Source organism: Chelmon rostratus, chromosome 16 (genome assembly GCF_017976325.1).
Source record: "Chelmon rostratus isolate fCheRos1 chromosome 16, fCheRos1.pri, whole genome shotgun sequence".
Classification (NCBI taxonomy): Eukaryota; Metazoa; Chordata; class Actinopteri; order Chaetodontiformes; family Chaetodontidae; genus Chelmon; species Chelmon rostratus.
In genome coordinates, this window is record NC_055673.1 from 17,595,006 (window position 1) to 17,611,165 (window position 16,160).

The following is a 16,160-nucleotide window of genomic DNA, read 5'->3' on the forward strand; positions in this document are numbered from 1 at the left end:
TTGAGTGTGGAAATTTGGGATATAGTTATTGGCACAATTAAAACTTATTAGGGGGGGAAATACACAAAAATAAAGCAACACTAGGTCTTCTGTCATGTTTCAGTTAAAATTGTGCCTATTTTATTGAATTGTAATCATGCACTACATTCAGTGCACAGTTTTCCATCACATGTACAGATAATTTTTCAGTATGCCATTAAAATAGGATTTTAGGAAAATTACAACCTTCTGCATGCACAGTGCATTTTCCCATCACATGTGCAGCCCACGCTACTGCCAACGCTTTCGGAGCCGAAGGACTAAAGACTTTCAGTCAAAGCCTGATTATATTACTAGAATGACAACAAGTTACATTTATGTGCCTCTGTGTCTGTGACAGTTGTGGCCGGGCCCATCATGTTTTTAGGTTGTCTGTCAATCTGCCCATACGTACTCTTCTCATGAACGCAATATCTCAGGAATGCCTTGAGGGAATTTCAGTTTTGAAATTTGGCACAAACGTTCACTTGGCCTTGATCACAATTTGGTGTTCTAAGGTCAAAAGTCAAGGTCACTGTGGCCTCTGGCCTCTGGTGCCTTGAGCAGCTGGCGGAGGCTAGTTTGTGATATTTCACTTGACCAACAGATGGCAGCCTAAAACACAGCTTATGACTCGTTAACACATTCTGCTACTTTTTTCTGGCTAGCTGTTAACATGTGTTGGTTATGCATGCTAACTGAAGACTTCTTTCATTTTCTCTTGAAGGGTTTTCAATTGTGTCTGCTTATGATATGGTAAATGTTTGTTCCTTCTTCTGTTTGTTCATCTTCACATGACAGGGTTAAAATACCCTGGCCAAATAACCCCTATATTAACATTTTATTTGACATTACTTTCCCTTATTTCCCATAAATTCCTGCTACTTCCCATGGAAGGTTCCACCTTGAATAAACCGGGAATTCTGCAACACCACACTCAAGGGGCTTGACATCTCTAAACCAGTCTCCCTGGGACCAAGGATTTAACATTTCCATTATTCACTTAGCTTAATTGGTGTATGTGTGCCATAGACTGTACAGTGTGTTCATGTGATTGTATGTAGAGGAAGCCATAATTCAAGTTGTAAAAGAGCTCATAGTACCAACATGAATCATTTGCAGTGCTAAATTTTTTAAAAGTTTTTGCTAAACATTTGCAGTGAGAGACAATTACATCATCCGAGGTCAGAATCTAGACAAGTCTGACGGTTTTGTTTCACTAGTGAGAAAGAAAGGCAAGACGACCCAATTGCCTCCCAGTGGAGTTAACAAACAGTCTCTTTGCTCTTTTGTCTTTGGTTTTATCTAGTCACGCAATGTGGTCTTAGGCCTCCCAAGCTGCTTTACATTGCTTCATCGAGCCACATCCCCACGATCACAATATCTCAAAAAGACTGACAAACTCCTGTCAGGTAATTAGCCTAATTAGTCACTCGCTTGTATTTCCTTCCCCTCCCTAAGCTCGCCTTTTCCCCTGCGTGGGTTTGAAGAGTGCCATCATTAATATCATCCCACCATGGGTCATAAAGCATTCCATGTCACCACGATAAAGGTCCCGGTCCTGGCCTGGGAAGGGAGAGATGATAACCTAGTTGGATGGAATGGCTTTAAAATAAACCGTCTGATACAATTAGCTCAGTGAACACTGCTAATTTTATACGATAATCCGAGTCCCAGAATAAACCATATCCTCTCATTTTCACTTTGCTTTATCCCTTTTGTTCGGCTATTTGAGAGATTTTGCTCGTAGCAGTGAGTGACGGGTGATCCCACCATTTTGAAAATGACTGGCATGACAGGAATAATGTACACGTTAATTAAGGAAGATTTGACTCGAATAAGAGTCAAACAGTCACAAATCTCAGAAGTAACTTATGTGGCCTATTGCATCTTGAATTAATTACATCCACATGTATGCTGTATAAACATTTATTAACATCATAGTTTTTCCTATGGATCACAAACAAATAGCATGTAAATAGTGTTACCTTCATAGGCAGCTTTAAATCCCTGCCCGCTGACCGCGTAGTCAGACAGAAGCCACAGTGTGAGCCTGGAGCCTGTGCTCACAATGGGTGAAGGCAGCTGGAAGCCCGTTAACCTGAGAACAAATGGACAGAAGGACAATAACGGTCAGACCAAAAAAAAAAAAGATCCAATCAATAGCACAGTTGGTCGCAAGGTCAGGTATGAAGCCCGCTTCCATCAAGCCAGCTGTTCCCTCAGGCATTCAAGGATAACTTTTTGTATAACGAGTCTCTGAATCATCCGCAAATTATTAAAACGTCAAGACCTCAACAGGACAAAAAAACCTCAACAGATTTCACACTATCGGCGAAGAGAGTAACTGCGTTTATATATCCCCAGTAAATTAGAAACACAGCAGCAAGTCTGGGAACGGACAAACAGTTGAACAGAAAACACACATAAAAATATCAGACCCTTGAGTCAACAACCATTTCTAATAACCAGCCAGGACTTTTCAGATGCACTTTCAACTGGAACAGAAAATGTGTTTGCCATTTATACAAACAGTGTTTATCTGACCGTGTCTCGCTCTGAAGGTATCATAAGTATAGACTTTGAGGCTTGAGTCTGAATCTGAAAGCCCACTTGTTGATGTGAGCAATTTTACGAACTCTCTTCCATTTCCAGTATCCGCTTCTGAAAAGAATATCAGCACCGTTACTCACCTGGACCTGCATCAGTGACACCTATTTTATCCTACTTTTAGATATAGTAGAAAGATATTTTAGCAACTTAACCTTGGAATCAACCTTATCTCGTCCAAGATTTAGGACAACAACATGAGAGCTGTTGTAACCTGTAAGGAGTTAACCAATGATATCTTCACAAAGGTGTGGGAATACAAAATCGGCATTTTTTGTTAAAATAATAATGACGTTCTTCAAAGACACTGATTGGATTCAAACATTTTGTTCCTGAGTTTGATGAAATCAGTCAATCCACAAAATTGCTGCCAATCTGTAGCAAGTTTTTGCAGTTTCACTTAGTGAGAAATGGGAACATACAGCTACAGCAGCGATCAACACGCACTGGTTATTCATGCATGATCTTTGATGTTGCAGCCAAGTGGCCCAGGTGCGCATGATGCTCAGACGCCCCCAGACCATGACAGCAGACAAAACAGCACAGCGCTGACTGAATTATCGTAGCCATGGCACATGAACATTTATTAGGATTTAACAGGACACAGCAAATGCAAAAAGAAAATGGTGCATTGACTAATCAGTGCATGACACACATACATTAGATTGAACTCAACTGGTGGAAGGCATTTTAAGAGCAAATAAAATGTAATTCAAGTAATGTCTAGCAGTTTAGTTTAATCATATTTTTAGCCTTTACTTGTGTGCAGTTAGTCCTTTGTCATACAAATAATTTTATTTTTTGTGTTTCACTTTGTCTTTCCAGTTATAAATAGCACAATAATGTATCTAATGGTTCTGAGTGTGGGTAAAAGTTTGATGCCATTCACAGTCAGAGGAAAGCTGCTAAAACTAATGACGATTACCGTCTTTGCGATTAGGGAATGCAACAATGATTTAATTGCTTATGCAATTGTACACCTGCTTTCAATGTCCATGATAAGTAACACATACACCAAATAATATCAAGAGGAATCATCCAAAAATAGTATCCCCTACACCTAGCCTCCCATCTGCGTGTGTAATGAGTTGTAGTCATAAATCAAGATCAGTCGCAATAACTTGGCAACAGCGTTATTTAATTGTTCAGCTAGTAGTTTGACATAGTGCTTGTTTTTGTCGCATTTAGGTTAAAATCACTTGAGCCTGTAACTTTAACAGGCTTCCGTACAATAACGTTATCGTTATTTAGACGGTGACAGTGACATGCCACTGCAGAATTTTGCTAGATGTGGCTAGCCTGTTAGCGAGTTGAAATTAACCTTGGCTGTTGTTTGGTTGTGCTGTCAGCGAGTCATGTGTAACATCACCCTCAAAATTTTCAGCACAGTCTCTCTACCTCTTTACCTTTATAGTTTTAGCAGCTAGCACGCTAGCTAACCTGAGGTAGCGTAGCATTTTCTGTGTGGTATGCTTTTCGGGACTCCTAGCAAAGTAGCCGTTCGCGCTAATTAAACAGCTAGCTAGGCGTTTCACCTCCAAAATTTCACTTCATCACCTCTGAAAGGCGCTCCGGGCTGAGGGGTAGCTCGTCCTCTCAGCCTGTGGCGCTGGAACTGTTTCAGCGCCCAAAGTCAAATGTGAAAGCTGTTAACAGTCACATTTAGGACGGTTAGCCAACTGCAGCCACTGTCATGTGACTTATCTTAGTTACACTTGTTTGATTTTTGATGATAATTCTTGAAGCCACCCTGGATCAGTTATTAATGAGCGATGGTCACCGATGAGGGTTTGATGTCCTGTGTCTGCACAAGCCGAAGCGCATGAAGTGAATTTTAGCTGACGCGTCGCCTGGAACAGCCTACAATTGATGTTTTCAATTTCAAAACAAAAATAATGAAAAATCCATATGTACCAGTATATGAAACTTCTAAATTGACCTGTCTCAGTTATATACAGGCCTAATCAAAATCACAAAATAATTAAATAAACACAGTAGATATGATGTTTCTTTGATTCCCTTTTCATTCAAGAATAAGCCGGTCAAATTATTATCAGGTCGTCCTGATTTTTAAAGGCAGCAGCAAGCAGAATCACTATGGAGATGTTTAATAAAGTACTGTAATGAGTAGTGTGGCAAATAAAACCTCTGAGGGACTAATAACCAATGTACTAAAATGTTGCTGGAAACAAGTAATATAGTTTTGAGTAATGAGCCTTGTCTTATTAGGACCAGATTTCAGCAGCAGCTCCACCAGGTTCGGCTAATCCATTTAACATGTTTGCCACCCACATACTGGCAGTGCTCACATACACACACATGCTAATTAAAAAACAGGTGTCTGCTGTTCCTTTGTTGCCAGTCACCACCAGTTGATACATCTGTGCATAGACATGAGTGTGCGTGCACGCTATAGATCCCTGATTTACAGATTCTAATAAAGGACAACGTTGTTCAGCTCACTTTGCCCAACCTTAAAATTTCCCTTCCCAAGTGCCTCTTTAATTTTCATTTTGGGTTCCCACATGCGCTCTCTCACTGCATGTGTATCCCACTATTTACGATCTATTACATCCTCTCTCTTTATCTCCCGGTATTGTGAGAGGCTTAATCCTTAAGTACCACACTGGAGGTGGGGAAAAATTGCCAAACACCAGTGCGGGAAAGATGAATTGGAGCAAAAAGGGAAGAGGACTTTAATATATGCATGATTTCACTCCTCTCTGAGAGATTGTCACGGTGGGATATCAGCTAAACGATGGGACACATGTTCATGCAAATAGCCCCTTCGCTGACCGCAAATTGAGCTGGAAGGCAGCCATCTTGGTTCAGCAGCACACTGCAGAGAAGAGGGGGTTGATAGAGGGTATGATGGTTGAAAGGGCGACGGGGGGGTGGGGGTTTCTACAAACTGGGAGGGATTCTTGATGCATCCAAATTGTGATCATCTGGCATAAGCCAGATACGGCCCTGAATCATTTTTCCAGGCTAAGAGAAAACAAAATGGATACCGTCAGGAAAACACACAGAAACTGGCTTGACATGCGGGGGGAGATTAAATATTGTAATGTGATATGGGCCGTGGCAATCTGAGGCGTGCAGCCGGCATTGTGAAAAAGCCAGCTGGGGGATTGCCTGTTATCGAGGAAAAGATGCGAGATATGATTGCAACTGAGCGATACAAAAGAATGGATTTGCAGCGCAGGTGTCTCAAGTGAGTGGTAAATTGATGGAGGGAGGAAGAAGGAGTGTGAGGGGCAGGAGAGGAGAGAACGAGAGAGATGGAGAAGATAAGGCAAACAGCACAGTTATGGGAAATCACTGGCTGTGCTCGACTGTATAGAAAGCTGAGTATAATCTCAGATATGAGGGCCTCTGAGAAGAAGCGTGCGTGGCTGCATCCACACTGAGTAGCATATGCTGCATGTGTGTCTAAGTGTTTGCATAAGCGTGTGCGCGCGTGTGCACGGAGATGAGTAGAGGTCTATTAAGAGGGCTTTCCACCTGACTGGCCTCAGCATCTTCTCAATGAAGAACCTCTGCTTCCAATTATCCCACCACCACCCATGGGAAGAAGAGAGGGAGAGAGAGACAGACAGCGAGGGAGACGGCGTATATGCGCAGAAAGATGGCTGCATGGGAGTGGAGAGGAGATATTGTAATGAGGAGATGGCGGCGTCAGGGAGAGAAGTTTGAGGGGGGGGGCGGAACACGAAGAGTAGGGAGGTGAGGGAAACATCATCAGTACGTGGGAATGTGAAAACTTCAAGTATGAGCCTGAGTCGAGCGAGGATGAGTCAGTGAGAAACTCCTTCATTAGGTTCTACAGCTATTCGGGGACACACTCACGCAAATGCACACACGCAGCTGTATTCATTTGAATATTTTTGTGTGTGTGCGCGCGTGTGTGTGTGTGTGTGTGTTTGTGATTTACCCCGAAAAATATACAGACTAGACCAAATCAGGTCATTCGTCCTTTAATCTTATTCATCCAGTCAGTGTGTGTGTGTGTGTGTGTGTGTGTGTGTGTGTGTGTGTTGTCAGGGTGGAAGGTAAGCACAGTGCTGATACAGCTGATTTTCCCCCAGAAGGAGGGAGGAGGAAGAGGTGGGGGAGAAAAATAGATACAGCAGCAAGATTTTGATGGCTGAGTAGAGGGGAGACATTAGCCAATAAATGATGGGTGGTAAGAGAGAGACAGGAGAGAGGGAGATGAAGTGCACAGCGAGGAAGACCTGTGTGTGTATTTTCATGTGTATTTGTGCGAGTGTGTACTCTTTCTATATGAGACCCAGCGCAGCTATAACTTGTCAGTGGTCAAGGCCAAGGGGCTGATGCTTCCGTTGTGCTCTGTAAGCTCTAACTCTCCACTGGCTGCCTATCACACTAACAGCAATGCTGAGAACTAGCGGCGCAGACGCTGCAACACACACACACACACACACACATCATGGTTCCAATTTCCTGCTCTTCCATACGTATTTGGCAAATGAAATTATACTTCTATTGCTAATTTAGACTCCTTAAAAATGCACCCTTGGATCCAAACTGTTGCCGTTCAGTGTGTGTGTGTGTGTGTTTCAGTGCATGACTCATCGCTGGTTCCACTCCCATTGAAATAAGCCGGCCGTGTAGCCTAGTGGAGGTTAAAATGTCACTCCGTTCCCACACACATGATTTGATTCCTCCAACTAATAGGAAGACTTTCACAAGTAATTATGCTGTGTTTCCATCAGCCTTCTTATCCTTTCTCTTTGGGTAAGCTGTAATGTACCGCGTCACTTTGCCCAAGGGCGTGATCTGGCCTTGATAGAGTTTTATGGTTTGCCTTCAGCGCTCTCAATTTCAATTTAAATTCCTGTTACTTAAAGTGAAATCCTGCAAACGCGTTACCAGTAACCACAGTGGTTGCAGGAGAGGAAGACGTTGCAACCTCTGACATGTTTAAAACTAATGAAGTGGACTTAATGCGCCGCTTCCTTCATTTCCTTCTTTGCTGTTCACTCGCCATCACGTTGTCCAGGAAGCATACGGCTCCACAGCAAAAGGTGAACATTGCCAGAGGCAGCAACAATTTGTAAATCTCATACGCAGCTTCCCACAGCCCATCAATATTTCAAACAAGACTGACGGCTGATTCCTTCCACCTCTCTCGCGCGAAGGAAGACGGGCTGTAGCATGTAGTCGCTCGTTAATATTCATTCGTGCGTGACATCACAAGGTATTTGTGCATCGCGGCTGCACGGCGAGGGTGGGGGGAGTCTCTCAGATGCCTCTGACGCTGAATGCTGATGGTGAGATAATCAACCGCAGTCAGCGCCAGCTGAGAGACAAACCGCAGTGAAGTCATTAACAAACCAGGGTCTCCAGAGGAACAGAGGGGGAGACGGCGATGGAGAGAGACTGATACAAGGGGAACAGCGGAGTGGAGGGGAAGGTGAGAGGAGAGAGGGGATGGGAGTGGGAGGAGAAAGGAAGAAGTGGGAGGAGATCTGAACAGATGAAATACTCCAGAGACAATAGGAACAGCTAAATAGAAGTCTGTGTGTGTGTGTGTGTGTGTGTGTGGGGCGGCGGGGACGGGCAAAACGTGAAAGCTTAAACAGCGAAATAATGGAACATGAACTCCTGAGAAGAGAGACAAATAAGGGTGGGAGAGAAAACCAACACAGTGATGAAAACAAGTGAATAATTTACAGTGTGAGAGCAGTGATGGAAGGCCTTACTCATCAGCTGTGTTCATTTTTGGGCCGTAAAAAGACACGGGTGGCAACACAGGACTGATTAGTTGTCATTCGCTGCGCGGAATTGCTACAGTCATCGCCGGCTAAATGAAAGGATGCATGCGCGTGAATAAGTGGAGGAGTTTTGGAGCACTGTGCCAGTGGCTTTACCAGAGATAAATGCTCCATCATCTTAAATTATATCTGTTTCTTAAATCTAATTACACCTAAGGGTAGGAGTGAGTATGCAGTTAGAACTTACACACACACACACGCAACTGCCGGTCAGTGAGTGAGTGATGTGACTGGTTTATCTCTGGCTATCTGTAGTCCATTAACAGTGTATTACATTGCTTGATGCTATCTGCATCTGTCCAACGCCATAGATACCTGTGAGGCAACACAGAGGGCTTCGCTATCCCTCCTGCTGAATATTACATATAAAGAATATTCATCCGATAATGCATGGTTCATGCATAGCTATTTAATTATTGCTTGTTTTGCTAACAGATGCATTTATGGACATGATATAAGTCATAAACAACTCGCTATTTGGAAGCCTGAGTGTAGAATCTGCAAATGAGCAACAGAAAGGCCCTGACAGTAGAGGTAAGGAGTTAAAACAGATCAGTATTCTTTGTTCATTTGCTCCCCCCCGTGTAGAGACATAAGTCAATTACACTTACAGCAAACAAATCAAGGCTGGCAAATAGAACAAGGTGACGTTCACACGTCCACTGTGTTTTCTCCCGCTCCGCACAAATCGCTTTGCAATAATCCTCGGGCAGAAAACAATTAGGGATAAAATAAAACTAATTCCATGTCGCGCCACTCTCGCCCTTAGGAAAGTGACAAAGCTAAGTGGTGGCCATGAGAAATGTTGTTGTTTAGTCGCCCGTACCTTTGTGCAGGTCTGCGTGTGTTTGTGTGTGTGTGTGTGTGTGTGTGTTCGTGAGCAATTATGACACACAAGGATGTAGTAAACGATCAAGGGGAGAAGAAGGACAGCCATTAGAGACCCAATCGAAAGCAAATTGGAAACAAGGTGAAAGAAATCTTACAAGAATGGCTGCAACCATTATACATCCATACTGCAGTTTAGATATTTAGCTACATATGTACGTGCTGTATTATAAGGTGTTAACATACTTGAACTATGTCTATTATTTACATCTGTTTCTTAGACATATTTAGTGTATAAAGGTTAGAGGGTGCTTGGTCACAGCTTTGAATGTGCTGCACAAATGAATAATGACCATTAGTTTGCTACTATCAGCAGCTGTTGTAGTAAACGTAGCTGCAGTGTAAAGACTCATCCCCAGGCAGAAATAACACCAGCGACAGCAGTAGTGTGAAGGTCCAGTCACGCCAAAATAAACAGGTTGTATAACACACCGCGAAAAGACCAAATAATGTGTTGATGAGTCAGCGTTGCGGACGTCAGCCTGACAGGCATCAAGATATTGATGACAGACAGCAGCGAGAATGAATGAAGCGCGGAGGAGATGTAAGTGATCAAACGAACACAAAGCACTGTACGTATGCATGTGCGTATGTAACGTTCACTTGCGTAACAAGTGCGATGCTGCCCATCCCACAATCTCTCAGATTATTTGATCAATCTGTCAGTATAGCAAACACCAAGTCTTTCTTTCACCAGCTGGAGCTTTCTCTTCTCAGCTGCATCTCTGCTCTCTCTGTCTCTGACTCATCCTCTCCCTCTGCCCCCCTTCCATAATACTGTATGCAACCAAAAGTACGTGGACGCCCCCGTCCACACGTACTCCTGTTGCCACTTTTCCTGCGTGTTTGAGCTATGGGTTGCCTGCTGGGAACTGCAGAAAGACGACGTTCACAATGAACGTGCATCCTGCCTGGAGCTCTGATTGGTCGATAGTTTCACCATCTGAAGGAAGTGGCCATCAGTGGGCACATCACCACACCTGTTTGACTCGCTGAGTAAATATGAGATGTGGGCAGTGATTCAAAGGTCCGGGACCATGGACTAATTTTAATGGCTGGTTTCACACCATATGGGTGTAATATCCACTTTAAGGCGCTGTGTACGGCATTGATTATTCACATATTGACTTGAGAGTGTTTGCACATACGTATGTGCTTTGATGCACCTGCACTACAAGGCTTTAAGTCAAAGCCGAGGTTTCTCCCAAAGAGGCTGCATGAAGCTCTGAATCTGTATTCAAAATTTCATCATTTGTGCTGCTCCCTCTCTCTCTCTCTCCATCTCTCCATCTCTCTCTCGCTGTGATCTTCAGTTTCTCCCTCGCTCCGCAGAGGGATGCCACTAATAAACTCCAAAACAAGGTTGGCCAGAAGATCTGATTAGCTAGCAGGGCTAACAGGGACACGGTGACCGAGAGAGTGCCCAACCAATGCCATTTACTTTCTACCCGTCGCTCTTCTTTCATTCCTGTGGCAATGATGATCAAAGAGCAGCAGAGGTAAGAAGGCAGCGAGAGAAAAGAGACAGGAGGAATAGGAGGCGGAGGGGTGTTTGTGCTGCTGAGGGACAGCACTGGTACTGATCTGGAGTCAGCTGCAGGCTCTGAGGAAGACTGATTTACTCATATGCCATTGATTTGTTTCTGTAAGCGCTCAATGGTTAGTCCTTTAGCCCCTCTCTGCCTGTAGATCTCAACATTAATGCGCTCTATCTCTTAGATGTCTTTTGGTATGGAGGTAGGAATTGTCTGGTCTATTTTAGTCCTCACTTTCTATAGACTCATTCAGGTCCTTTGTGATGAAATCGATGACAGAATGTGGAGCTTCAACTTTTGCCTTTTCAACAACTAAACAAGCAGAAGTGCAACTGGTCACATGCAACAAGTGTCTAATTACATGCCGAGCAAATCCTTTTGACACAGCACGCCCAGTGTGTGTGTGTGCTCGCGCACAGTAAGCGTGCTTATCCATTATCATGTCTCGCAAGGTGTTTGGATAACTAATTAGACTGCTATGCTCTGTCTCTCCCAGGGATGAACAGGAAAAAACAAAGAGAAAGGGTGAAATCAAGGAAGAAAATACGTGACTGCAGCAACAGTGAGGAAAAAGCAGCAGAATCAACCCAGAATGGAAAAATATGCAGAGGATTTGCCTAAGCCAGGGAACAAATGGTGCACAAGGAGAATGTCTGTGCTTCACAGTCCCATAGATTACAGCTAAAGGGAATGTATTTCTTCTGTTTTGGGCATGTGGTTAGGAGGAAAATACCAAAGGGGCCATGCCACTGTATTGTTTTGTTGGCTCTTTCTGTGTTTTTTCTTGCTTGTCTCTCTTTTTTCTGCAGTGAGAGTCTGTGGCAGCACAAAGAACCACATGTTTTTGAAAACTGGTCCTTTGAAATCAGTCCAAGAAATTATTTTACATATGCAGCAATCACAGAAGAGCCAACATCAGTCCAAAAGTCAATTCACATTTTGGCAAGTGGCTTTATTTTTTTTTTTTTTTTTTTTTTTTTTTTTGCCAAATCAACAAAACTCTTCTTCCCTGGGTTCCTGAGGTCAAGACAAATCCATCCCATCAATGTCAGCAAGACACACACAAACAACACACGCCTAAATCTGTGAAAACTGTGCAAACAATGAAAACAATGAAATTGCTAACATTTGTGTGTGTTCCATTTATTGCAGTGTCCTCAGAGCCCTCACACTTGATCGGCAGGTTAAAATCCAAAGATGAGCAGGGGATGTTCAAGCACATGCACTGATGACAATGATTGCATTGCTCACACATACAAGACAGCTGAGCACATTGATTGTCTTACAGTGGCGCCTGAATAGCTTGAATAATCCTGCAGATGTGTTAGTAGATGTATATCATTTACTTCACCCCATTTGGCTGTGACCAATTTGGCAGCGAAGCCACACGCAGGATGTGGGCTACAGGCACGCAGCTCTTCCTCCAGTCGTGACTGAAATTGCTCAGCAGGTAGACAAGTCATCATCATACCTGTGAGCTGTGTGCTCGGCTTGATGTGTTTTTGCTTTTCCCCTGGAATTGCCGCTTGCAGGCACTTTTATGCTAAACGCGGGTGTTTTCTTATGGAGGCAAACACTGTTCGAACAAGTCGCTACGGTGCTCGACATGAGGTTGTATGCAGAAACCCGTGCAAAGCAGCACATTAGGTGTATCTGTTTCTATTATCAGACCACCAGATATACAATAAGCACCCCAGGATTAGCAACATACATGAGAACTAACTGCAGAACATATATCATTTGGAATAGTAATATAAAAATGAAAGGAATACTCCAGGCATCCCTGCAGGAGTGGTTAGAGCTGTGGGAGTCCTGGAGAGCTCTTATCACCTCCATTTTTCAAATGTTTAAGGCTGCAGAGAGGTTTATGAATTTCTGGGAAGTGCTTGAGAGCATGCTTAATGATACAGTATGTGTTCATCACTACTTGTATATGCATGAGAGACAGCATTATGTATGAACAGCACAAGCGTATTTCCTCTGACTTTAGTTTAAAGCTTCGAACGGAGAACGCAGGATTACAAATCACTGCAAAAATAAAGAAGAGGCAAGAAGTAGCTTTTTCCATCAGATAAACCAATGACTCTGATGAACTGTAGATTACAAGTGTTTCAGCTGAGAGCAATGGTTAAACCACTTTGCATTATCTATGGAGGGAGCAGCCACAGAGCTACAAGAATGTGACAAAGAGACTGTTACTCCAAGGATGAGGAAGCTTAACATGTATTTTATGGACTCTTTTGCGATGCAAAATGTTAAAAAGGGACATTTTGTGAGAAATTCTCTCACCAGAGATGGTCATGTCATGTTACCCATCAGTATTGACAATCATAAATGCTACTTTATTACAGGTTGTCAATCCAAAATGACTGGAAACAAAAAGCAAGAGGTGAAAAAAATCAATGACAAGCCTGCTTCCCAGGCTGCTCTTCCCCTTCCGCAACGTTGAATCCAGACCTGCCATACATGTTAAAGCCGCTGCACATGCGCACGCGTGAGTTACGCAGTGCCTCAGGTATTGCAATTTGAAAATTGTGACTGACGTGATTTGCATAAGTTGTCATGCAAATCAGCAGAATGAATTCCCTGCAGTGAGAAAAGCATGACATCCGCCTCCCACCATCCCTTTGTTAGGTAGTGTTTATCAATTTATATCATGAAATTCTCGGCTTTGTCGGAGTTCCTGTCACATTATGTGCTGCTCCTCTGCGCATTCGATACTCTAGGAACCTGTCAAGTTCAAAAGATTACTGCAAGCGTCAAATCAACTTGCGCTCATTAGGTTTCTGTATACAGAACTAATCTGCAAATATGACCAGAATGACAACAAGCATTATCTGAAGTAAAAGATTGCCAACTTTAGCCCTATGAAGTTGCTCCAGTTTTGATCACATGACCTGTAGCTCAAAATAAGACATCATTAACTCAATACATCTGATCTGGCCAGGTCGAATTATGGAGACATTTCACATGAGCATCTTCATCTGCTGGCATGGGCAGCAGATGAAGCTGCTCATGGTCATCCCCACAACAGTGTATTACATCATTTTGGTACATCTGATGGATTTCTTGCACAGACCTGCTGTGATATCAACCAAGATTATTTCACTTAATCCTGATTTTCTCATTTTAACTAATAGTTTTAACTCTAAAATGCGGAGCCGGACGCTTGACATTTGTATAATTATATCTCCAGTTTTCATGGTTATGTTTCCAACCCTGAAGGTTTAAAAAGTTTAAACATCTTCCGCCCCCCCCAAAAGTAAATAAATAAATAATAAAACAGCATTCCTTGGACTAAAATGATTGTGTGCCACGAGCAAAGCAAGTCTGAAAATGACACATCTTTTTGAAGGGTGCGCTGCACATTTAATCTTTTATCTCAGCAGGAAAACATTTTATTTCATGCTGCTGCTGAAGTGTATCCTCTTAAGAACATTAATAGGCCTGGGGATGGGAGATTGTCAATAGCAATACACACAATGAGGGATACGCTGGATGCGGGATATAAATTCACCGCCATCTAGTTGATTATTTCTCTAATCTGGGGTTACAGGGCCTAATAATTCTGCCTCACAGGTGAGCAGATGTCGTAAATCTCAACATCGTTTCACTTTTTCCCAGCACGAGATGATGAAAAACAAACTATCACTCTTCCTCCTGTTTTTAGCAGACTGTCGTTAAAGCTGGCGTTGATAAGTGGCAGTCTCTCCATTAACAGCCCAGACTCAATGGAACCATAAATCCTGCAGCGTCTGTGTGTGCGCGGTGGTGTCAATGTATCTGCTCGCACATGTCCGAGGGCGTGTATGAAAAAAATCTATCCACATATCTACATAGAGTGCGTGTGCGTGCGTGTGTGTGTGTGTGTGTGTAGATGCTGCTGAATAAGATGCTCAATCACGGCAACCACAAACAAATAGAACCATGCAGCCCTGAGGCCATATTTCTCTCTCTGTCTCTCTCTCTCTCACACACACACAGAGTCAAACACTCTTGTGTCTGTACTCCTTGCATATAACATATGAGCGCGTGAATCTCGGGATGAACAGACAAAGAAGAAACGTGTGTGCGCGAACACACGTTGAACACGTGTTCGCCGCCGCGTTCACACACAGGAGTCATTTTCCAAAGTACGCCTCGTGAGAGATTGATGGCCAAGGCCTTCGCCGCTGAATAAGAATTATCGCCTTGTCGAGTGTTATTGTACGTCACCCACTCTCACCGTGATCCACAGACACTGGCTCTTTACGAGTTTGACTCATACTGGTTCACATACGTATGAGACGTGGATGCACACTAACACACCAAATGCTGGGAGAGGCTGAATTAACAGCAGCCATGCTAGCATTCGCTACCGCAACATAAATAATCTCTGAAAAGCGACTTAACTGAGAGGAGATAAAACGAGAAATGATTGTCGCTCTAAAGCTTAATACAAGTGTTTTAGAAGATCAAATAATACACAGCCACTGTCTCTTTTTATGTAAGCAGCTGGTGTCATTTAAAAGAAATGTAATAAATAAATAAAAAATAATAATGCAGTGGATCAACAGTATAAAAAAAGCCTGTTACAGTATGTTGTCACTAAAAAGTGTTTTGTAACTGCAGTTCTATTAAGGAATGCTGCAGTAAATGATGTGTACAGCTGCAACCAGCAGTATTTAACGTTATTGATCACACGGGTGCTTTTTAAAAATGATCTTTGGAGCAGCTATAGTCAGTATTTTCGTATTAAAACGTGTCGAACACAGAGAGAATTATCACAGGAATGATCGCCCGAGCTCTTTTAGCGTCTTTCAGCTCATTGTTGTGGTTTCCTGGTCCCACAGAGCTGCCTGTACGCTACCTGCCCGGCACCAAACAGCAGACAAACACAGTTAGCACCTGGCTGCCGAGCACGGTGGGCATTTCGCAGCTAAACAGCCTGATATTTTTCATTCGGGGGGGTGGAGAAGAAAACAGAGCAATTTGGAGAGGGAATGTTGATAGTCATTCATTAGGTTGATAAAGACAGAGCTCCAAATTAATGCTACTGCTGCTTAAAATCTGCTGGAGATAAGTAACTGTTAACATGCTCACCATGTCAACTTAAACGCTGATTATTTCGGTTTTATTATCACAACTTGTTTCTTCTGGCCCCTAGTGGCCAAAAAAAAAAGTTTATTAATTATTAATTCTATAAAATTTTGGAAAATTAGGAACACCCATCCATCTCAACTTCCCAGAACCCAAGATGAAATCTTCAAATTGCTTGTAAGATAAGATAAGATGAGATAAGATAAAATAAGATAAGAAGAGATAATCCCAC

General features: G+C 42.9%; 1 protein-coding gene across 1 annotated transcript in view; it reads right to left on the reverse strand.

Annotated features, from left to right (window-relative positions):
- csmd2 (CUB and Sushi multiple domains 2) overlaps window positions 1-16,160 on the reverse strand; it is a 223,431-nt gene that overhangs the window by 184,307 nt on the left and 22,964 nt on the right. The window contains exon 3 of the mRNA XM_041954696.1: window positions 2,007-2,119. Coding sequence (XP_041810630.1) covers window positions 2,007-2,119 — 113 coding nt within the window. The remainder of the gene's footprint in view (window positions 1-2,006; window positions 2,120-16,160) is intronic.